The sequence below is a fragment of the Canis lupus genome, chromosome X (genome assembly GCF_003254725.2).
Source record: "Canis lupus dingo isolate Sandy chromosome X, ASM325472v2, whole genome shotgun sequence".
Classification (NCBI taxonomy): Eukaryota; Metazoa; Chordata; class Mammalia; order Carnivora; family Canidae; genus Canis; species Canis lupus.
Window position 1 is genome coordinate 82,544,913 of NC_064281.1, and position 24,568 is coordinate 82,569,480.

Here is a 24,568-nt window from a genome sequence, read left to right on the forward strand (position 1 = left end):
CAGCGGTTTGGTGCCGCCTGCAGCCTGGGGTGTGATCCTGGAGACCCGGGATCAAGTCCCACATCGGGCTCCCTGCATGGAACCTGCTTCTCCCTCTCCCTGTGTCTCTGCCTCTCTCTCTGTGTCTATGAATAAATAAATAAAATCTTTAAAAAAATAAAAAATAAAAAAAATAAAAGACAGGGGTGTTACATAGTGATAAAGGGATCGATCTAACAAGAGGATAACATTTGTAAATATTAATGCACCCAACATAGAATCGCCTAAATAAATAAAGCAAATATTAACAAACCTAAAGGGAGAAATTGACAGCAATACAATAATGGTAGGGGATTTTAATATCCCACTTACATCAATGGATAGGTCATCCAGACAGAAAATCAATAAAGAAACATCTACCTTAAATGACACATTAGACTAGATGAACTTAATGTATACAGAACTTTCCATCCAAAAAAAAAAAAAAAAAAAAAAAAGCAGTGGAATACAGTCTTCTTAAATCCACATAGAACATTCTCCAGGATAGTTCACATGTTGGGCCACAAACCAAGTCTCAGTAAGTTTAAGAAGATTAAAATCATATCAAGCATCTTTTTCTGACCACAGTGGCATGAAACTAAAAATCAACTACAAGGAGAAACTAAAAACAAAACAAAACAAAACACAAATACGGGAGATTAAATAACATGCTACTGAACAATCAGTGGGCCAATGAAGAAATCAAAGGAGAAAATAAAAATTAGCTTGAGAAGAATGAAAATTGAAATACAATTTGCCAAAATCTATGGTATGAAGCAAAAGCTGTTCTAAAAGGGAACTTTGTAATGATATAGGCCTTCCTCAAAGAACAAGTAAAGTCTCAAACTAAATTTACAACTAAAGGAACAGGAAGAAGAAAAACAAATGAACCCCAAAGTTAGTAGAAGGAAGGAAATAAAAAAATGGCAACATAGAAATAAATAAAATAGAGACTAAAAAAGCATAGAAAATATCAGTGAAACTAAGAGCTGGTTCTTTGAAAAGATAAGTAAAATTGACGGACTTTTAGGTAGACTTATCAAGAGAGGGCTCAAATTAAAAATTAAATTAAATCAGAAATGAAAGAGAAGGATTTAAAACTGACACCACAGAAATACAACAATAATGAAAGGCTATTATAAATAATTATATGCCAACAAATTGGAGAGCCTAGAAGCAATGAATAAATTCCTAGAAACATACACTCTTCCAAGATTGGATTATGAAGGAATAGAACATCTGAAAAGACCAGTTACTAGTAAACAGATTGAATCAGTAATCAAAAAAAACCTCACAATAAACGAAAGTCCAGAACTAGACAACTTCACTGGTGAATTCTACCAAACATTTAAAGACTGAATATGTGTGCTTCTCAAACTTTTCCAGAAAATTGAAGAAGAGAGTACACGTTGAACTCACCTTATTGACCCAGCATTGCAGTGATACCTAAACAGTCAAGATGCCACACAAAAAAGAAAATTACAGGCCAGTTTCCCTGATGAAAATACATGAAAAATACTCAACAAAATATTAGCAAGCCAAATTAAACAATATAACAATTAAAAGGATTATATATCACAATCAAGTGAAATTTATTCCAGAGATGCACAGAGGGTTTACATCTATAAATCAATCAATATGATATATTGTCCATTACCAATATAAAGGATGAAAATCATATGATAATTTCAATAGATGCAAAAAATTTATTTGACATAATTCATCCATTTATGATAAAAATCTCAACAAAGTGGGTATAGAAGGAATGTATCACAACATAAAGGACATATATGAGAAGCCCACAGCTAATATCATACGCAATGGTGAAAAGCTGAAAGATTTTCCCTCTGAGAATAGAAACAAAACAAGGATGGCCACTTTTTCCACTTTTATTCAACATAGCATTGGAAATGCTAGCCAGAGCAATTAGGCAAGAAAAAGAAATGAAAGGCATTCAAACTGCAAAAGAAAGAGTAAAAACTCACTCTTTTCAGACAAATATATGTGTATATATGTATCTATATTTATACTTTATACTTATATTTGTAAAAAGCCCTAAATACTCCACCAAAAACTGTTAGAGTGAATAAAAAAAATTCAGGAAAGTCGTTGGGTACATAATCAACATTTAGAAATCTGTTGCACTTCTATATACTAACAACGAACTATCGGAAAGAGAAATTGAGGAAACACTCACATTTACAATTACATCAAAATAAATAAAATACTTAGGAATAAATTTAACTTAGGAGATGAAAGACTTATACTATGAAAACTATGACATTGATGAAAGAGATTGAAGAAGACACAAAAAAAGTGAAGATACTCAATGCTCATGGATTGGAAGAATTAATATTGTTAAAATGTCAATATTACCCAGAGCAATATACTGATTCATTGCAATCCTCATCAAAATCCCAATGGTATTTTTCAAAGAAACATAACAAACAATCTTAAGATTTTTATGGAACCACAAAAGATTCTGAATAGCCAAAAGCAATCTTGAGAAAGAGGAACAAGGCTGGAGGTATCCTACTCCCTAATTTCAAACTATATTACACAGCCAACTATAGTAATCAACATAATATAATATTGGCATTAAAACAAACAGAGATCAATGTAATAGAATAGATAGCCCAGAAATAAACTCACACAAATATAGTCAATTTATGACAAAGGAAGCAAGACTATACAATGGGGAAAGATAGTCACTTTAATAAATGCTGTTGGGAAAAGTTACAGACACAGGCAAAAGAATGAAACTAGACTACTATTTTATGCACAAAAATTAACTCAAATTGGATAGAAGATTTATTTTTTGTTTTGTTTTGTTTTGTTTTGTTTTGGATAGAAGATTTAAATGTAAGACCTGAAACCATAAAAATCCCAGAAGAAAACAAGTAGTAAGCTCCTTGACATTGATCTTGGCGATGTTTTTCTGGATGTGTCTCCAGAAACAAAGGCAACAAAAGCATAATAAACAAGTGGAACTACATCAAACTAATCTGTACAACCAAAGAAGTTATCAAGTGAAAAGACAACCTACTGAATGGGAGAAAATATTTGCAAATTATATACCAATAAGGAGTTAATATCCAAAATACGCAAAGAACTTATACAATCAATATTAAAAGTGAAGCAACAGGGACACCTGGGTGGCTCAGCGGTTGAGTGTCTGTCTTTGGCTCAGGGCGTGATCCTGGAGACCCGGGATTGAGTCCTGCATCGGGTTCCCTGTGTGGAGCCTGCTTCTCCCTCTGCCTGTGTCTCTGCCTCTCTCTGTGTGTCTCTCATGAATAAATAAATAAAATCTTTTTAAAAAGTGAAACAAAGAATCCAATTAAAAATGGGCAGCGAAAATAAATAGACGTTTTTCAAAGAATGCATATTAATGGCCAACAGATACATGAAAAGGTACTTTACATCACTAATCATCGGGGAAATGCAAATCAAACCACAATGAGATATCACTTCATACCTCTTAAAATGGCTATTATCAAAAAGACAAGTTTTAGCAAGTGTTGGCAAAGATGGTGAGAAATGGGAACCCTTGTGCACTGTTGGTGAGAATGTAAATTAATACAGCTATTATGAAAAATAGCATGGAGAGTCCTTAAAAAATTAAAATAGAAATATCGTATGATCCATCAATTCTACTCCTGAATATTTATCTAAAGAAAATGAAAAAACTAACTTGAAAAGATATACATGTTCCCATATACATTTTAGTATTTTCACAATAGCTAAGATGTGGGAGTAACCCATGTGTTCATGGTATATGAATGGATATGAGTTCCGGGATCAAGTCCCACATTGGGCTCTCTGCATGGAGCCTGCTTCTCCCTCTGCCTATGTCTCTGCCTTCTCTCTGTGTCACTAATGAATAAATAAATAAAATCTTTTTTAAAATGTGAGATTTATATATATATATGTGTGTGTGTGTATATATATGTGTGTGTGTGTATATATATATATATATATATATATATATATATATATTATTGAGCCATACAAAAGAATAAAATCTTACCATTCTGACAACATGGATGGACCTTGACGGCATTATGCTAAGTGAAATAAGTTAGGGAAAGACAAATATCATTTGTTCTAACTTATATATGGAATCTAAAAATAAATAAATAGACAAAACAATTTAAAGAATGAGCTAATAGATACAGAGAACAAAGTTGTGGTTGCCAGAGATGGGGGTGGAACACATTGAAGGGTGGGTGAAATCAGTGAAGAGGATTAAAAATACAGACGTGCAGCCATCAGTTAAATAGGTCATCAGGATGTAATGTACAGTGTGGTGATTTTAGTTAATACTGTGTCATATATTGAAGGTTGCTAAAAGAGTAAATTTTAAAAGTTTTTATCACAAAATTAAAAATTCTGTAACTATGTGTGGTGATCGATGTTAACTAGATTTATTGTAGTGATCATTTCACAATATATACAAATATAAAATTGTATTGTACACCTGAAACTAATTGTATATGTCAATTTTACATAACTAAAAAAAGAATTATATCAAAGATTGACATTTGAACAAATGTAGATATTTGTGGCTTAAGTCTATTGAAGTCATGTCAAGCTTTTCCTTTGTAAATAGAATTTTCCTTTCTCAGAGTGGTTTACAAGATTTCTGGCCAGTGTGTTGAAGTACTGAGTACTCTCTTCTTTTTTTATTTCTTCTTATTTACCTTTTCAGAAGCTCATTGTTCTCTCTGCAAGTGTATAAATAATAAAAACTTAGAATTTTTGTTTTTATTGAAGTTCAATTTGCCAACATATAGTATAACACCCAGTGCTCATCCTATCAAGTGCCTTCCTCTGTGCCCATCACCCAGTTACCCCAACCCCCTGCCCACCTCCCCTTCCACAACCCTTTGTTTGTTTCCCAGAGTTAGGAGTCTCTCATGGTTTGTCTCCCTCTCTAATTTTTCCCACTCAGTTCCCCTCCTTTCCCTTATAATCCCTTTCACTATTTCTTATATTCCATGCATGAGTGAAACCATATGATGATTGTCCTTCTCCGATTGACTTATACTCAGCATAATACCCTCCAGTTCCATCCACGTCAATGCAATTGGTGGGTATTCGTCCTTTCTGATGACTGAGTAATATTCCATTGTATATATATATATACCACATCTTCTTTATCCATTCATCTGTCAGAGGACATCGTGGCTCCTTCCACCGTTTGGCTATTGTGGACATTGCTGCTATAAACATTGAGGTGCAGGTGTCCCGGTGTTTCACTACATCTGTATCTCAGATGAAATTTAAACTAGCAAGCATTAGTCCTTTTCTGAAGCCCTGGTGAAATACTTTCTTTTTACAATTTAGAGTAGGGCCATAGAGTAGTAAGAAGTGTAGTGGGGAACCAAGTTCTGGTTGAAATTCAGATTGGTGTAGTTTATAGAACTTAACATACTTTATCATAAATCATCAGAAGCTTGCTTATTGCCTTTCAGGTTTGCCAGACTATTGGCATTTTGTTCTTGTTTTTCATTTTGATATATAAATGGCATTGGTTCATAAATAACAAGAATTATGATAGTCTATCCAAAGCTTTTTGTGTAAATATATAAGATGGAACCAGTTCAATCCAAAATATAATCCTATACCTATTATGTGTGTAAGAATGTGCTAAATCTTTGATTTGTAAGGTTTTGGACCAAAATATATATATTCCCAGCCCAATGGGATAGAGGGAGAAAAGGATTTAGCTGAAAAAACTTTTACCATAATGCAGAATCATTTGAGTCACAAATAGATGATCTTGTTCACCTAGACAAGCATAAGCACTAAATAGAAAAGGAGGTATTCATTAGATGATGTTGAATACTGGCACTGTTGGAGAAGTCATGATCCTCATGAGCAAAGCAGTTGGACACCAGTAGATTCAGAGTTAGAGCGTGTTTTCATTGTTATTGAGGAAAACTTGTTTTAATTGTTCAAGTGGGTATGCATTCTAAGGCTCTATTAGAAGGAAACATAATGCAAAATTTCGCTGAGTAAAAATGTTATTTATGTATTGTCTCTGACCCCAAAGGAGTGTTCAAAGTTGTTAAAGAGTCAAGACATGCATATATGAAACCATTATTGACTTGACAGAATAAGAACCTACCCTACATCTTAGCATAAGCTTTCTTGGTCCTGGAATGCTTCATGCAGTATATGGGATTTGAGATGTTCACTGAAGAATTGATAAGCTTATTCATGTTAAAATTAAATATACTTTTTGCAGTAGAACCTACTATAACTATTGTTTGACATAATTATTATAAGCAGTGAATTTCATTGTTGCACACCAGGAATAACAATCACAAGTTTAATTCAGACTATCTGGATCCAAATGCAGACTCTACAACTTATTAGTTGCAACACTGTAAAGTGGGATAACAATACTCATTTCTTATCGAGTTGTTAAGGATTAATGAGATAATACACCTACATATTGTTGAAGTAGCATGAACTCTGGAGTATGACAGACCTTGGTTCAAATTCTGATTCTGCCAGTTACTAGAGCCATTAGGCACTTGAATTCTTCAAGATTCAGTTTTCTCATTTATAAATAGAGATGATAAAGCCTAACTCAAAGAGCTGTTGTGATGATTAAACAAAGCATTTTCAAGTTAAATTTCTACAAGTGATTAAACAAAGCATATTATGTAAAGCACTTAGCAGAATTCCTGACCTAAAATAAATGCTCTGAAGATAATGCTATGTTGTTATACAATCTAAAGTCATATAGAGACTTAGTTTTATCTTTCTATTCATGATTTTAGGGTGAAGCTGGTCTTCCTGGATACCCAGGAAACCCTGGAATCAAAGGTTCTATGGGAGATACTGGTTTGCCTGGATTACCAGGGACCCCTGGAGCAAAAGGACAACCAGGCCTTCCTGGATTCCCCGGTAAAATTCTTTTTATTTAATGCTTCCTTCTTTCCTTCCTGTCTACTCTAACCCATACCATAGAGCAACTTCTTATTTGGTAGACTTCTACTTCCCAGTCAGATACTGACTAGCAACATAATCTTGATCCAGCTCTTTAGCTTTTATTTGCCCAAATTTCTTTCTGTATAAAATGAGAATCAGTATTACCAGCTCAGCAGAACAATAACCTTTGGGGGAAAAAAAAACACAAAACCTGCTTGGTAGAGCATTTTTCAATCTTTAACTGCTAGCCACAAGTCAATTAAGAGGCCTTATTGTACTGTACTGTACCAGTGGGTCGAGTGGAGACTGGTGTTCTTAAGCCTGGTATGGTGGTCACCTTTGCTCCAGTCAATGTTACAACTGAAGTAAAGTCTGTTGAAATGCACCATGAAGCTTTGAGTGAGGCTCTTCCTGGGGACAATGTGGGCTTCAATGTCAAGAACGTATCTGTCGGGGATGCCTGTGTGGCTCAGCGGTCTGGTGCCTGCCTTTGGCCCAGGGCGTGATCCTGGAGTCCCAGGATCAAGTCCCATATCAGGCTCCCTGCATGGAGCCTGTTTCTCCCTCTGCCTGTGTCTCTGCCTCTCTCTCTCTCTATCTGTCTCTCATGAACAAATAAATAAAATCTTTAAAAAAATTAAAAAAAAAGAACGTTTCTGTCAAAGATGTTCGTCGTGGCAACGTGGCTGGTGACAGCAAAAATGACCCACCAATGGAAGCAGCTGGCTTCACAGCTCAGGTGATTATCCTGAACCATCCAGGCCAAATCAGTGCTGGATATGCACCTGTGCTGGATTGTCACACAGCTCACATTGCTTACAAGTTTGCTGAGCTGAAGGAAAAGATAGATCGTCGTTCTGGAAAGAAGCTGGAAGATGGTCCCAAGTTCTTGAAATCTGGGGATGCTGCCATTGTTGATATGGTTCCTGGCAAACCTATGTGTGTTGAGAGCTTCTCTGACTATCCTCCTCTGGGCCATTTTGCTGTTCGTGACATGAGATAGACGGTTGCTGTGGGTGTCATCAAAGCAGTGGACAAGAAGGCAGCTGGAGCTGGCAAAGTCACCAAGTCTGCCCAGAAAGCTCAGAAGGCTAAATGAATATTATCCCCAATACCTGCCACCCCAGTCTTAATCAGTGGTGGAAGAACAGTCTCAGAACTGTTTGTGTCAATTGGCCATTTAATAGTAAAAGACTGGTTAATGATAACAATGCATCGTAAAACCTTCAGAAGGAAAGGAGAATGTTTTGTGGACCTTTTTTTTTTGTGCGTGTGTGGCAGTTTTAAGTTATTAGTTTTTAAAATCAGTACTTTTTAATGGAAACAACTTGACCAAAAATCTGTCACAGAATTTTGAGACCCATTAAAACAAAAGTTTAATGAAAAAAAAAAAAAAAAAAAAAGGGCAGCCCCAGTGGCGCAGCTGTTTAGCGCCACCTGCAGCCCAGGGTGTGATCCTGGAGACCTGGGATCGAGTCCCACGTCGGGCTCCCTGCATGGAGCCTGCTTCTCCCTCTCCCTGTGTCTCTGCCTCTCTTTCTCTGTGTCTCTATGAATAAATAAATAAAATCTTTTTTTAAAAAAGAGGCCTTACTATTTTTGTAGGTGATAGTATACACTACCAAACCTTAGCCTGCTGCTGATTCTTTTAGAAAGTTGTGCTCAGGTACACATTTCGGTGACTGTTGGTAGGACAGTTGTTCAGTTCATTTATATGACAAGGACTGAGTCATGCAAGCAAAGAGACTTAGCACTATAGTCAAGTAGGTAGCCTGAACTAGATTATTATACTACCTCCTCTGTTATGCATGTATTTAATTTGTTCATATGTCTTTTGAATTGCACAGTGGCAAGGATAGAGTGGGCCTTTGATTATCTTTTCCTTAACATTTTATTGAAGTATGATGTAGAGTAAAATGTACAAGACTAGGAGATGAGTTTTCACCCATGTATATATCTGTGTACTTACCACATATATCAAGATATAAAATAGTTCCCTTGCCCCATAAAGTTTTAACCATGCCCCTTCACAGTGAATCTGCCCCCCAAAGTAATCACTACTATGATTTCTATCACCATCAAGTAATTTCACCTGTTTTTGAAATTCATATAAATGGAATCATACATTTTATATCCTCCTGTCTGGCTTCTTTCACTCATGTCTGTAAGCTTCATTTATCTTATTGCATGTGTCAATAGTTTGGTTTTTTTAATAATTGCATTGTAATATTCCATTGAAGAAATACATAATAATCAATTACCATTCACCTTTTGATGGACTTGTGGGTTGTTTCCAGTTTAAGACTATTAAAAAAGATGGTATTAACATTCTTTGACATGCCTTTGGTGGACATACATACTCCTTTCTCTTGGACAATAACTTGGTAATAGAATTATTGAATCATAGCAGAGATATACATCTAACTTTAGTGCATGGTGCCAATTTTTGAAAGTGGCTTTATAAATTACAATCTCACATGCAATGTATGAAATGTTCTTAAGTGGCTCCTGGTAGCTCGTAATTATACTGTGGTCAGTACTTTGTATTGTGAAATGACCAGTTGCCTATGTCCTTACCTCATTTGGTGTTGTCAATCTTTAATTTTAGGTGTTCTGGTGGGTACATTGAAGTGTATCATTAACATTTTAATTTACTTTTTTTAAATGAATGACAATATTAAATACCTTTCCATATACTTTTTAAAAAAGATTTTATTTATTCATGAGAGACACACAGAGAGAGAGAGAGAGAGAGGCAGAGACATAGGCAGAGGGAGAAGCAGGCTCCACACAGGGAGCCCAATGCAGGACTTGATTTCAGGACCCCAGGATCACGCCCTGAGCCGAAGGCAGACGCTCAACCGCTGAGCCACCCAGGCATCCCTCATATACTTACTGGTCATTTGGATAGCATCTTTTTGAAATGCCTGCTCCATGTTTTATTGCTCACATTTATTGAGTTGTTTGCCCTTTTTTTTCTTATTAATTCAAAACATTTCTTTATATATTCTGGATATGAGTCTTTGTCAGATACATGTACTATAAATATGTTCTTTCTGTCTCAAATTCGCCTTTTATTCCTAATGCTGTTGTGTGATGACATTTCTTAATGCTATTGTGTGAACAAAAGTTGTTTTTTTTCAAAAGTTAATTTTGATAAAGTCTAGTTCATTTTCTTTCATAGTTAGTGCTTTTTGTGTCCCATTCACAAAATCTTTGCCTACTCAAGTTTATGGAAATATTCTTCTATTTTCCTACAATGTTTAATGTTAAGCTTTTATATTTAGGTTTATGATTTGTCTTGAATAAAAATATTTTTATGGTTTGAAGTAGGGGCCAAGGTTCGTTTTTTTTCATACAGATATTCAGTTGCTCCACGCTGTTTTTTTTTTTTTAAAGAACCTGAGATCTTCTGTTCTTCTCATCAAAAGACATCATTAAGGAAATGAATAGGGAAGCTGCAGACTAGGAGAAAATACTTGCAAAACAAGTATCTGACAAATGACTGATATCTGGGATATATAAGCAACTTCTACAATTCAATAATAACAAGATATACAATCCACTTTTTTAAATGGGGAAAACTTTGAACAGATGTTTCACAAAAGATGATATATGGATGGCCAAGATGATTTATGGATAAGCACATGAAAAGGTGATCAATATTATTAGCCATCAGAGAAATGCAAATTAATACCACAGTGAAGTAGCATTACATTCCTACCAGAATGTTATTACTAAAACAACTGATAATCACCATATGTTGTACAAGAATATGGAGCAACTGGAATTCTGAAACGTTGTGAGTGTCAAATGGTTTGGCAGGGTTTTTTTTTTTTAATAATATACACCATACACCTCTTCTGACTCATCAGTTCCATTCCTATCTAGGTATTTATCCAAGATAAAGTAAGACATATGTCCACAAAAATACTGGTGCAGAAATATTCCTTAGCAACATTATTCATAATAGCTAAAAACTGGGAGTAGAACAGGTTTCCATGAATAAAATAGATATTCATAGCACTGAAAACCCAACAGTGACCCAAATGTCCAACAATAGATGAATGTATTAAAAAATTGGTATATACATACAATGGAATCCTACCAATTCTTCCAGTGTAATATTGTGGTGATTATTTTTATTATGAATCTATAATAATGCCAGCCTTTGGGTAAATAACTTTAAAGACTTAAAATTATTCTTTAAAATATTCAGCAAATATTAGCATCTTTCTTGGATTTTTTCTCTATTCTTCACTGTTTCTGTGTCAGCACTATAAATTATAAGCTTGAGTTGTAACTCTTAAAGCAATACAGTTTTTCTTTTATTATTAAATTGAGCTCTTCGAATTCTAGGAACCCCAGGACTTCCTGGACCAAAAGGTATTAATGGTCCTCCTGGGAACCCTGGCCTTCCAGGAGAACCTGGTCCCGTAGGTAAGCATGAAACCTAAGGGTTTGTTGTTCTGTAAAACTACAGCTCATATTCATTTTGGGAAAGTCAAATCATTTCTGGGAGCTGTGAACATTTTTAAGATGAGAAAACATGGTGATCATTCACTTAGTACTACTTGTTAGGTACAAGTGACCAACTCGTTTTTTCAAAGTGAACAACTCTTAATAAAAATTACTTAAAATTACTACTTTGGAACCTTATTTTGGGGGCTCTTTCCAAGGACAGTTATTTCAAGTATCCTACAATTAGTGGAAGCTCTGGTATTTTTTAGAAAGCTCTTGGCCCCATATATGAGGCCTATAATGCACCCCATTCCACCCACATTCCTTACTCTACTTGATATTCTAAAGCTAGATTAAAATGAGAAACTGAAAGATTTTGGATACTGAGTGGAGGAAGATAAGGTTCTTCCTTAATCTCATTAGCCTTTGTTCCTTTTATGCTTTTTTACAAGATTTTGTGATTTAAAGGGGTGTCTCAGAAGTACTTTGTGTCATTTGGATAGAACTATTTGAAGCTAGTATGGAAAGAATGGGTAATTTGGAAGGAAAGGAAATTGGGAAGATAGGTATAACCTGCTGTGCCCTGTGCTTTAGGTGGTGGAGGGCGTCCTGGGCCACCAGGGCCTCCAGGTGAAAAAGGAAACCCAGGTCAAGATGGTATTCCTGGACCAGCTGGACAGAAGGGTGAACCAGGTGCTATATTTTTTAATTGTTCCTAATTTTCTAATTCATTCCTTGTCTTTTTTAACTTTTGCCCTTTTTTACCACAATTAAATTATGTATTCTTTCTTAACCTTTAAGCTACTATACACTTTTCCCTTCCTAAGTACCTTCTTGCACTTTGTACTGAGAATATTACTTCATATTGATCAATTAGGTTGCCTCCTTCTTATAAAAGAACTCCATATTCTTTCTTTCCCAGTTTTTCATGTAAAGAAGTTACCCAGCTGTTTTCATCTTCTCTAGATGACCTTATTTCACATTCTACATGTAATCTACATTCCACTTATATATCTATATGTGTATAAAGATATATTTATTTTATCTATTTGAGAGTTTTGGTTTATGCTCTGACAGGTCAACCAGGCTTTGGAATCCCAGGACCCCCTGGACTCCCAGGACTTTCTGGTAATAAAACATGCAGATCAGTCAATATAAAAGGAACGTGCTCCAGTACATTTATTTTTCCATTTACTGTTATAAAATGCACATGCAACCCCAGAAAACTCAAATCTAAAGTTATATCTAAAAGCAGTTCTTTTTTTTTTTTTAAAGCAGTTCTTTTTTAAAAAAGATATATTTATTTATTTTAGAGAGAGAGAGAGTGGGAGCGAGGGTTGGGGCAGAGGGAAAGAGAGGAAGAGAAGCAGATTCCCCACTGAGCATGGAGCCTGACATTGGGCTTGATTACAAGATCCTGAGATCATGACCTGAGCCGAAATCAAGAGTCGGATGCTTAACCGACTGAGCCACCCAGGCACCCCTTAAAGCAGTTCTTAATTAACAATTCAGTAAAAAGTGTCGTGCTATATAAAAATGCATTCTTAAAGAAATTTACATAAAACTATCTCTTCACTAATTTCATAAATAACTGCTGAGGAAAGAAAGCTAATATGTAGAAATGGGTAGATTTCACTAAATTTTTAAAAAGTCTTTCAGCCAGAAAAATACTCTTTTCTCCACATGGAAACAAAACCAAGGTAATATGAGGAAACTGCAGAAATATGTACTGATAATAAAAATGGAAAACTCCGTATAAAGATACAGCTTGCATTATTTTGAGGGGATATGTGCTCATACACATAAACTTGCCCTCACTTGTTCTTACTTTCATTGTAAGCACCAAATAGTTAATTGAATGACTGAATGTGTGTACAGATATGCCTGTTTATGTTCTGAAATGACCGTTAGCTATTCTATGGAAGCTTTTTTCAAACCACAGGCATATTGATAACCTTCCAATGATCCTAATGTGAAAATTATTACTTTAATGTGCCACTGTTATATCACTTTCAGCCATATTGGTGGTATAGAAAAAATGTTGAGAATAGTTTCTCTGGATTGAGTTCTAAATCTTGAACAGAATGGTCTTCAGGGATATCCAGCAAACACTGAAGATGCCTATCTTCATTCGTCTCAAAATATTCAAGGAATTTCCTCCAGCCATCTCTAACCTGTTCATGCCAATACTTTAAATTTTTCTATTTTTCTATTTTTTATTTTCTTGCAGCCACTGATCATGTGATCATTGCTCTGTGTCCTAATACAAAGGGTATCTTTCATGATCCAAGCTATTATTCTTTTTCTATTTCTATATGTACTCTAATAAATATTTCTGATAATAGATGAATATATTTATTTATTTATTTTTTATTTTTTTTAGATGAATATATTTAATAAGAATTTTTTTTGGATGGGTTAGGGATTTGGTGGGAGATAGAAATGATCCTATTGAATCCCATCACTTGTTCTAACAAGAATGAATAGATTTAGCCTTACAGGCAAGCCTAATACAGGCAGTATCATTTAATGTGTTCCCTAATGTCACTTTGCTTTTATATTTTATAGGTCAAAAGGGTGATGGAGGATTACCTGGCATTCCAGGAAACCCTGGCCTTCCTGGTCCAAAAGGAGAACCAGGCTTTCAGGGTTTCCCTGGTGTCCAGGGTCCCCCAGGCCCTCCTGGCTCTCCAGGTCCAGCTCTGGAAGGCCCTAAAGGCAACCCTGGGCCTCAGGGTCCTCCTGGGAGACCAGGTATGTACATGAGCAGTAGGGGAATGGTCTATTTATTCATTAATTTATTTCATTTTGCTGGCAGGTTATTCAGTTTTTAGGACTTTAGACTCTATAATCTAAGAAGCTCTTACAAGTAAAATAGCTTGGTTTATACCTAGCTCCATCCATTTCTGTGGCACCTAATAATTCTTTTCAATAATGCCTTTCATCACTTAAAATTGAACTAAAACCAACTTGGAGGAAAAAAGGAAATAGTGGATTTATTGGTCTTTTTATTAAACATAAAACTATACTGATAACCTGGCAGCAAAATGCCATCTGCATTTTTAATGTGAGCTTCTCAGCATGTCATCACAGAAATCATTTTAGTGATCACCCCATAGATGCTTGTGGTCCATACCAAAAGTGTTGCTATGGTTCTGTCATAGCATGACATGATCAGCAAATGTCACCAAGCACAATAAAAACATTTTATCTTCTCTAGGAACTAGGCAATCAAATTTATCTTCAGCATCACAGCATGATTAAATTGAATAGCGATTTCTTCATACCAGCTTCATGTCTATACCTCATTTGTCTCGTGTTAACTGATTTTGTAGTCTCAATTTTGCATCCAATGTTCACTTTTCATTTTGTGTATGTGCTATGTCACTTCATTTTGCTAAGTTTGGAAATGCTTGTTTTCATCCAGGATTAATGTTGCTGAGCACAATCACTGGTGATAGATTATTAAGAGATTTTTGGGACTTCATATTCAATTTTTATATTTTGAGTAACTTAAAATTTGGCCTTCACTGATTTAAAATAATAAGAGAAATCTAAGGTTAAAGAAACAAAATTGTCCTTTCAACCTTTGAAAGTCTCTGACTTGTTTTTTGAATGTATTTAAAAATGAAAGGTTCCATTTAAATTACCATAGACTCTGAAGTAATTGAGTTAATTTTAATAAGATATGCTCTGAAAACATGAATCAAATGGGATCACATACTTTGTTCAGAGGATCATTTTCAAAACCAGATTTTATCTAATCTGACTTGACTGTTTATAGAGGGTATTTAGAATTTTACCTCTTTTTACTATTGAAAAACCAGTGAAAACCTCCTCAGCCATATTAACTCTTGCATGTAAAGAAATGACACCAATGTCTTGCTTGGTTGTGCATGCAATAATTATAAAATAAACCAAACTATTATCATTTTTTATATTTTAATCAGCACTCTGGTTATTTGTTCTTTACTAGTAATGGAGCTCACTGTGGAACATCTTTGTGAAATGTGTTAATGTGTTAATGTAAAGACATTAGTCACAAAAATGCTTTAAAAAATTTCTGTTTCTAAACAGTAGGAAGAACACCTCCCTGAAGAGTAGTTTGTGACTTCTCAGTTTGTTCATAAACTACAAATTAAAATGGAGTTTGAAACCCAATTGTCTTAGAATTGGTTGTTTTTGAGTTTGTGGTAATGATTTTTATAAAAATGTGTTTTTTTGCTTTTTAAAATATTACATGTGCTGTCTTTATTTTAGTGCTGATGCTAAGTGGTAATAATTTGGTTTATCTAAAGGTGCATGAATATGAACTTCCAGAGTATTCTTTTATTGAATTAAAGTTTAACTTGAAAGAAGTTAGTGTAATGCTTTAGTTTCTTGGTATTGCTAACAATTTTGATATTTTTCCTTTTTGTTAATGATGACATTGGGCCTTGGTGAACTTTGATCCCTATCCAGGTCCTACAGGTTAGCTCCTTAACTCCAAAGTAGTAACTGCATGAACCTTGAAACTTTCCTTATATTTATATATATATATTTATATGTTTGTGTGTATATATAGTTATACATATATATGCATACATATATGTATATATGTGTATATATATCATCTTATATATAATTCTATCTCTCCATATATATACATATATATACCTGTACCTAATATTTTCAAGTGCTTGAATATATTTTAAGAGCATATATGCCAATTCAATTCTTACATGTTGGTCTATCTCTGAAAGTTGAAAGAACTGTAGAGTCCAATGTTTCTGTCTATTAGAATAACCCAAAATTACCTAGTTAGGAAAACTAGTTTAACATTTTAAAATTCATGTATCTTTGTCATTTGTAGTAAAAAATTTATAGTACCCAAAAATGTATTTGAATAATATTTTACCTTTACTTTCAGTGTTGAAAGTTATTTTTGTCTTATATCTCTTAATGTAAATGAAATCAAACTATCCTTCAAAAAGGCATTGTTTTTTTAACTTTTTATTTAAATTCCAGTTAGTTAACATACAGTTTAATATTAGTTTCAATTACAATTTAGTGATTCAACACTTGCAAACAATACCCGATGCTCATCACAAAAAGTGTACTCCTTAATCCCTGATACCTGTTTCATCCATCTCCCCTCCCACCTCCCATCTAGTAACCATCAGTTCTCTATAATTAAGAATCTGTTTCTTGGTTTGCCTCTGTCTTTTTTCCCCTATGCTCATTTGTTCTGTTTCTTAAATTCCACATATGAGTGAAGTCATATGGTATTTGTCTTTCTCTGACATATTTCACTTACCATAATACTCTCTAGCTCTATCCACATTGTTGCAAATAGCAAGATTTCTTTCTTTTTATGGCTCAGTAATATTCCATTGCATGTATATACTACATTTTCTTTACTCATCAGTCAATGAACATTTGGGCTGTTTCCATAATCTGGCTATTGTAGATAATGCTGCTATTAAACATCAGGGTGCATGTATCCCTTTAAATTAGTATTTTTGTATCCTTTGGGTAAATAGGGTGAAACTGTTGGATCATAGGGTAGTTCTAGTTTTAACTTTTTGAGGAACCCCCATACTGTTTTCCACAGTGGCTGCATCAGTTTGCATTCCCACCAGTAGTGCAGGAGGGTTCCCTTTTCCCCACATCCTTGAAAAGATACTCTTTTTAAAACTATAATATGTATTATCAGATCCTGCAAATATTCAATTCTTGACTTGCCACAACTCTTATAATTTTTAAACCATTCCATCTTCTTATTTTGGGTTGTCACAAAGTTCTAAATTCTCCTGCTATGAAAATGGATGAATAGGTACAGAATAAAAAAATCTATACAACCAACACAGATCAGAAGCCTCTTAATCTCATTTAAAAGTATATTCCTGAGTTCTGGCTATTGGGAATGGCAGGAAATTTTCTCTTATGAGTTAAAATTCATAATTTCTCAAAAGTCTTTCTTGGAAGCCATCTATTTCTATCTGAATGGATTCCCTAGTTACTTACTCCTACTTCAGTCCTTCCACAAACCCATAATTTCATAGAGCCATAGAGTATCTGATCTAGAAGAGACCTAAGTTTTACACTTTTCAAAGAGATATTACTCACCAGTCACTTGTTAAAGATGGCAAGACAGGTTTTATTTGAGACTGTTGCAGTAGGGGAGAAACAGTTGTGATGTTGTGATGGGGGAAAGAGACTGAGCTCAACTCTGAATTCAAGGGTAAATGAGGATTTATAGTCAACCAGCGGAGTGAGGGAGTTAGTGGATGAAAAATTACTAGCAGGAAACATCAAGGGCAGGTATATTCTTGCTAAACTGGCCCAATGGAATTCTTGCTAAAGTCAGGCCAAAGACTTAGACATCTAGGTTGGGGGATGAGGGACTTGATCAGATATCAGCAGTGGGAAGACTCTCCCTAAAGTGACTTGCTAAACAATTCTTGCTAGAACTAGACTTCAGCCTACCAAAAACAGGGCCCAAGAATGAGGCCTAGTTGAGAAGGCTCAGAGGAGCCTGTCTAAAGTGTATCCAAGGAGAGAATCTTTGTCACATATGAGAAAACTAAGGCCCAAAGATGTTAAGAAGCGTACTCAAGGTCATACTCTTTAGCTGGGAATCTGACTTAGGGCTTTCCAGTCCTCTGTTAAGTGTCTGTTTTACTAGTAACATATATCATCCTTTGATAATGGCAGTTGTATGGATCAATGATTATGATCTGGCTTCTGATTCTAGTTATAATAAGTGATGAAGCAAAGTTATTCTGCCATTTTAGGAGACTCTTAGTTATAGCAGACTGGACCTTACCTCTACTCTCTTGTTTTCTGTTACCTTATAAGTTCCATCAATCCCTATTAACTGCTTCCTGTGTTTTTCCTAAATCGATGTCATAAAAAAGATTAAGACAAGTGCATACTATTTAACTATCACCATGATAAAGAGAAAACTTCAGGCATTCTTTGAAGTAATTTTGAGTACTCCCCTGTCTGACTTGCATACAAGTCTGTGGCCTTGATCACTTCCAGATTTTAGTATTCATACCACTTTAAAACCAATTTGACATCTTATTTACCAGATATACTCTAAATTACATAGTTATTGGAACCTGGTGTCTATGGTGTTCTTTTCTTCGCAACAGTTGGAAAACTGTTGGAAACTACAACTACAGTGGAAACTGTATTTAAAATTTGCCAATAAATACAGTGGAAACTGTATTTAAAATTTGCCAATAAATTCATCAGCTTACCTTTAGTTATTACCACTTATGTACAATACTTTAGGGTTTTTATTTTATTTTTTCAGTTAAACTTTGTTAGGACATTTGAGAAATAATGGATTGAGAACTTCCTGTACAAAATTGATTTGGCATATAACTTATTAAAATTTTAATTCTTAGAAGTTATGATCTTAGAAGTTTTGCTATGATATGATCTGAAGTTTTTTCCTTGTTACTTTCTCAGATGAAAATACATATTTTAATACTTTTATAAGCATTCTAGTTATTGATCCTTTTATAGCAAATACATATATAAAATGTCTTTACTCAAACTTGGAATTACCTTAGGTAGGAATTCTATTTTATTTAACTAATTGCGTGGCCAGACTCTTTCAAACTGTTGTCTTGAGTCAGTTTGTTCTATGTGGTTTAGAAACCATGTACACAGACAGAAGCTGATTTTTAGCCTTCTGAATTTCAAATTATCAAATTCTTTAAAAGTTTTATTACCTAGCTGTAACAGTTATGTTTTATATTTATGTGACATGCCACCATTTACATCATATAATGTACTTTTATTAAAAGCTCCTTGAAGGCAGAATTTGGGTCTAGCTAATCTTTGTGTTCCCTGTAGCACCCTGTACATGGCAGATATGAGGTCTATATGTTTTTTAAAGATTTTATTTATTCATGAGAGAGAGAGAGAGAGAGAGGCAGAGACATAGGCAGAGGGAGAAGCAGGGTCCATGCAGGGAGCCCGACGTGGGACTTGATCCCAGGTATCCAGGATGCCCTTGACCGAAGGCAGCGCTAAACCACTGAGCCACACGGGCTGCCCAAGGTCTATATTTTTTAAATGAAATTTGATCTTTAATACAACTCTGTGAGGGAGGTTAGGGCAGATAACATTGTTGCCATTATGTGGGTGAGAAAACAAGCTCAGGAAAATTGAATTCTCTATAGTCCCATAGATGTAAACAGTAGAACTGAAAATGGACCCCGGGTCTTCTAATTCCTAGGATTCATGGCTCTAGCACAATTTATTCTCTCTGCTAACCTCAGAGTTTATAAATCATAGCAAGACTTCTAAGGAAAGGAAATTGTGTTTATAGTTAATTAACATTAACCAAGAGTTGTCCTATTTATAGTCTTTTTATCTTTTTTAATGATCCTTCTTTTAATAGTTAATGCTCTGATTTAATATGTGCATTGAATAATAATAAAGAAAATGTGATATTTTCTGTGGTTTGGGGTAGGATATCGCATGTCAAAATATTTTAATGTACCCTTTCACTGATGGTCTTCACATTTTTGGAAAATTGAGCTCTTTAACACTCAATGGTGAACAAATACATATTGTTTCTTTCTCTTTGAATAACTTGTTATAAGTAATAATTCACAGAAAAAAGCTTCTTGATGAGTTATGAAAAAAATCAGAATGTGGCTTTATATAATGATTTTCAAAGAAGGCAAATAGCAGTATAGTTGGTAATGGCCATTGTGTACTTGTATTTTAATTTTTCCATTTAGTTACCTATGATCTTTGTATTTTTGTCTAATGAGGCCTTTAAACTTAACTGTACCTCTTTGAGGTAGTCTGAACATATCCAGAAATTTGCACTTTTGAGTTTTTACCAAAGGAAAGTGGAGGCCAAGATAAACGTAAGCATTTATCCAATATTATCCCTTTGTGAAAGGAATGGAAGGCAACCAGTGAAATGGTACTGTCTTATCAACTTTAATATTTGAGATGCTAACTTTTGGAAAGCCATAGTAGCAGTGTTAACATGATATCTTTAGTAGAGTTTTCCATTTTTTAGATTAATGAAAACTAGCAGCTTATTTCCTATAATAAGCTCTATTTGAAAATGTTTGGCTCTCTATACTTCTGTATGGTTCTGTTTGCATACTGATTATGCTGTAGGTATGAGAAATGCTGGCAAAGAGGTTTATTGTTTAACTTGTGCTATAATGTGAACCACTTCTAACTCATAATCTTATTTTGTACTGTGTGATGTCTGATACTGCTAACATCGATCTTTGGGCTTTGGTGAACTCTGATCTTCCCAGGTTTTCAAGGTTAGACTGGTCAATTCTTTTTTTTTTTATGTTTTGTATGTATGATAAGAGAAATGCACTTTTTTGCTGTAACTCAGAAGTCATTGAAGAGGGCTATTATCCTCAAATACTACCTGCTCTGGTATTTAGCATATTGGTGAAGGTAAAGTGACTTGTTTATAATCAAGTTTGAAATGACATTAGGTCTTTGTAGCTTCAGTTATTTATAATAGGTAATACATATGTGAAGACATGTTGAATTTTAAATGGATATACACTTACTGTTATCTTTAAGACTGCAATAAGATTTTTAGACAGGCATCTGGCATATTGATTTTTGTTGCTTGACATTGCTCTGATATCTTTATGTGGCTATTTTCAAAAGTGGAAGAGGGTTACTATTGAGTACTATTAAAAATAATACGTATATGTCCCTTATATCATTAGCAAATCATTAATTTAAATTTGAGGGACTCCAGAACAGCAGGTCTGAATTAATAACATGTAAATTTCCCAATATTTTCTTTTAACAGCAGAAAGAACAATTCCTATAATATGCCTAGTTTTTTTTTTCAAATATTCTGATAACTTTTAAGACTGGGAAGAGGATCATGAAAGATTCCCTTTTCTCCCCCATCTTACTCTTACTTTGTCATTGTTAGGCTGATTAACAGTTTATTTTTTCCCCAGTAAGATGATTTGCTACCTGTTTTCTAGTCCATATTATACATTATGGATGAAACTAATAATTTTGCTTAGAAAACCCTATCCAGGGGTGTGAACTCAGCAGTTGCTTTTGTTTGTTAATTTTAGTGCAACCTACTCCAACCCTTTCTTTATGATTGGGAAAGGAATTTCTAAGTGTGTCTTGCCTGGTTGCTGGCCTTGGGAGACTATATAATTTAAACTATTTAAAGATAAAACAATTATTGTACTGTTGTAGACCTGTTTCCTCTTTCTCATGGCCATATAGAATAATCACACAGAAATAGCTAAAAATTTTTAAATGGGCTCATATTTTAAAGGTATGTTCTTACTTTCAGTTTTACTAATAATGAAGGTAATAGTAGTAATAATTTTTTAAAAACCTCTTACATAATTCTTACTATGTACCAGGTACTATGTTAAGTAATTTATACATATTTAATCCCTGGATCAACCTGATGAAGTAGGTACTATTCTTATTTCCATTTTAAAGAGGAAGAAATTGTGCCCAAAGAGATTAATAAACTTCCTAAGGTCTAACAGCTAATGATTATTGGAGCTGGGATTACCTAGCCTTCCAGCTCCAGTCCAGCATTCTTAATCCATATGCCATGCTGCCTTTTTAGCATGTAGTCACTGATTCTGGGTTTTAAGAGTATTGGAAGGGAACTAAAGTCTGAATTTTATCTCAGATCAAAACGATGACCCTTTGTCCATTGGTAAGCATGAACTCAAGTATTCTAAATTCATTTGCCTACGATATTTCCTTCAAAAGTAATCTACACACCTTTGTTTTTTGTTGAAATCAATGAAAAACTAAGATTACCAAAGGAGAAAATGTGTAAGTCTGTTGCCTGTTCATTATTTAATGCATAATTAGTTTCTTAAGGCAGAACTAGTTGGTTTTAGCTTCAGACACTGCTTAACAAGCAAGTAACAGCTACTTCCCACCTAGTGACAAAAGATGTGGCCACTGATAAAATCTTGGTTGTTTAATGGACCTGATATCTTTAGAATGAAAAGTTAAAAACATAGCTTAGCAAAATCCTATTTTAAATAATTGTATTTATTCACAAGACATATGCAGAATTTTTCTTCAGAAATATTTGAAATGCAAATAATATGAAAACATGTTTAAAATAAATTCAAAGGTACTATGTTGAATTAATAAATCTCTGATGCTAGAATATTACCATATATTAATAAGCATGTCACTAAAATGAAATTAAAATTACTTTGCCTAAGTAATTATCTTACTTGTGTAGTAATAAAAGCTGAATAAAACTACTTACAAATACCACTTATAAAATAACTATTTATAAGTAAAGCAATCTGCTGATAATCCCAATGAGACAAATGTATTGAATCCCTTTAAGAAACACTACTTAAAGTGTGGTCTGGAATCAGCAGCTTTAGTTACAGGGCACTTGTTAGAATGCATATTCATTCACGGGCCCCGTTCCAGTCTTTCTGAATCCAAAACTCTGGGGGTGAGCCCAGGAATCTGTTTTATCAAACTCTCCTGGGGATTCTGATGTATGCTCCAATTTGAGAACAGTGACCACTGAGCCACCCGGGCTGCCCTGGTATTTGTTTCTTTTCATTTAAGTGAAACACTTAAGCATTACAGAAGCAGTCTTTATTATAATGTCCTGAGTAGTCCTATCTTTAATTATGAGCTTATTAGATTTAACATATAATAAAAAAAAAGATTTAACATATAATAAAATGCAAGCTAAAAGGAACTGCAAACCAATGTTAATAACAAAAAGAACACAGTCTAATTTATATTAGAGAGTTAGCACGGGTCTGTATGTTTTGATGTAGTCTGTATCTTATTCTGCAAACTAATAGGATTAGATTACTGATATTTTAAAAGCCAGGCTTTTGTACTACTCTTATGCTATACTGAAATATGGCCATTTGTTGTGCATTGTCAAGGTCTACCAGGTCCAGAAGGTCCCCGGGGTCTCCCTGGAAATGGAGGTATTAAAGGAGAGAGAGGAAACCCAGGCCAACCTGGGCAACCTGGTTTGCCTGGCTTGAAAGGAGATCAAGGACCACCAGGAATCCAGGTAGAAAATGGGAGTAAAAATTTGATGAGAAAGGGATGTGGATATTTGCATACAAAATGAGAATTCTAAGCTACATTATTTTTATTAGTATTTACTGGTTAAGGCATGCCTCACCGGTGAATTACAAAGGAAGAAAAAGGCAGATTTTCTGTCTTCTTCCAACTAAAGGAACTTTGCTACTTTATAGTTAAAGGGTTCCTCAGAAGATATTTGACTTGATGTCATTGATATGTATGTTACTTAAGTTTGAGAAACCTCCATTTCAGTGAAAGCAAATTCATAAAAGAAGACAAATATATTAGAGCATTGCATGTGGATAAAACCATTAATACAGAAGTAATTATAGCTGAGTGGGGATATTTTAGACTTTGAAATTAGAGTTAGGGCCAAATTTCATCTCCACTGAACACTTCTGCTTTGTGTCTATGAGGAAGGCAGATAGATACTTTAGGTTTCTGTCTTCACCTGTAAAAAGGAAATATAATATCTCCACATTTGCATTCATATACTTTCCATATTGGCTTAAGTGACCCAGAAAGTTACATGCTTCTTTATGGATCATTAACACTGCTTGCATTCATTTAGGAGGAGTGTTGTTAGATATCACAACCAGCACAACCTGGGCTTCATCTTTTAATTCTGATGACTGCTTTATAGCAGAAAAAAAGAAAAAAACATCTAAAATAGTAGTCCTTAAAACTTTCCAACAACAAACCTTTTTTCCTCATGTCATTACTATTCTTCTAGACACATACTCTTAAAATTTGAGACCTCTCTTTATTCATTCTCTATTTACTCCCTCCTTATTCATTTCCCAGGTGCTTCCAGTTCATATGCCTCTATGCTTGATACCAAAATTTTATAAATCTAATATTATAAAGTTCTATTCATTTTATTTTGTGTAAGTTCTTAATATTTGCACCTTTTCTAATTTTTTAATGGAAATGATACTAAACAGAAAAATTTCAAGAATGGTAAAAAAAAACAAAAAAACTTTCATGTATCATTTACCCAGATGGACTAGTTTTTAATGTTTTGCCCTATATGTTATGTATGCATATATAATTTATATATATATATATATATATA

The 24,568-nt window shown here is 34.3% G+C and overlaps 1 protein-coding gene across 3 annotated transcripts in view; it reads left to right on the plus strand.

Annotated features, from left to right (window-relative positions):
• COL4A5 (collagen type IV alpha 5 chain) overlaps positions 1 to 24,568 on the plus strand; it is a 266,238-nt gene that overhangs the window by 224,578 nt on the left and 17,092 nt on the right. For 2 of the 3 annotated variants that reach the window (XM_025431466.3, XM_049107517.1), the window contains exons 37-42: positions 6,813 to 6,939; positions 11,323 to 11,403; positions 12,019 to 12,117; positions 12,502 to 12,552; positions 13,993 to 14,178; positions 23,346 to 23,479. In XM_025431466.3, coding sequence (XP_025287251.1) covers positions 6,813 to 6,939; positions 11,323 to 11,403; positions 12,019 to 12,117; positions 12,502 to 12,552; positions 13,993 to 14,178; positions 23,346 to 23,479 — 678 coding nt within the window. The remainder of the gene's footprint in view (positions 1 to 6,812; positions 6,940 to 11,322; positions 11,404 to 12,018; positions 12,118 to 12,501; positions 12,553 to 13,992; positions 14,179 to 23,345; positions 23,480 to 24,568) is intronic. The other variant, XM_049107518.1, reaches the window with a different exon arrangement.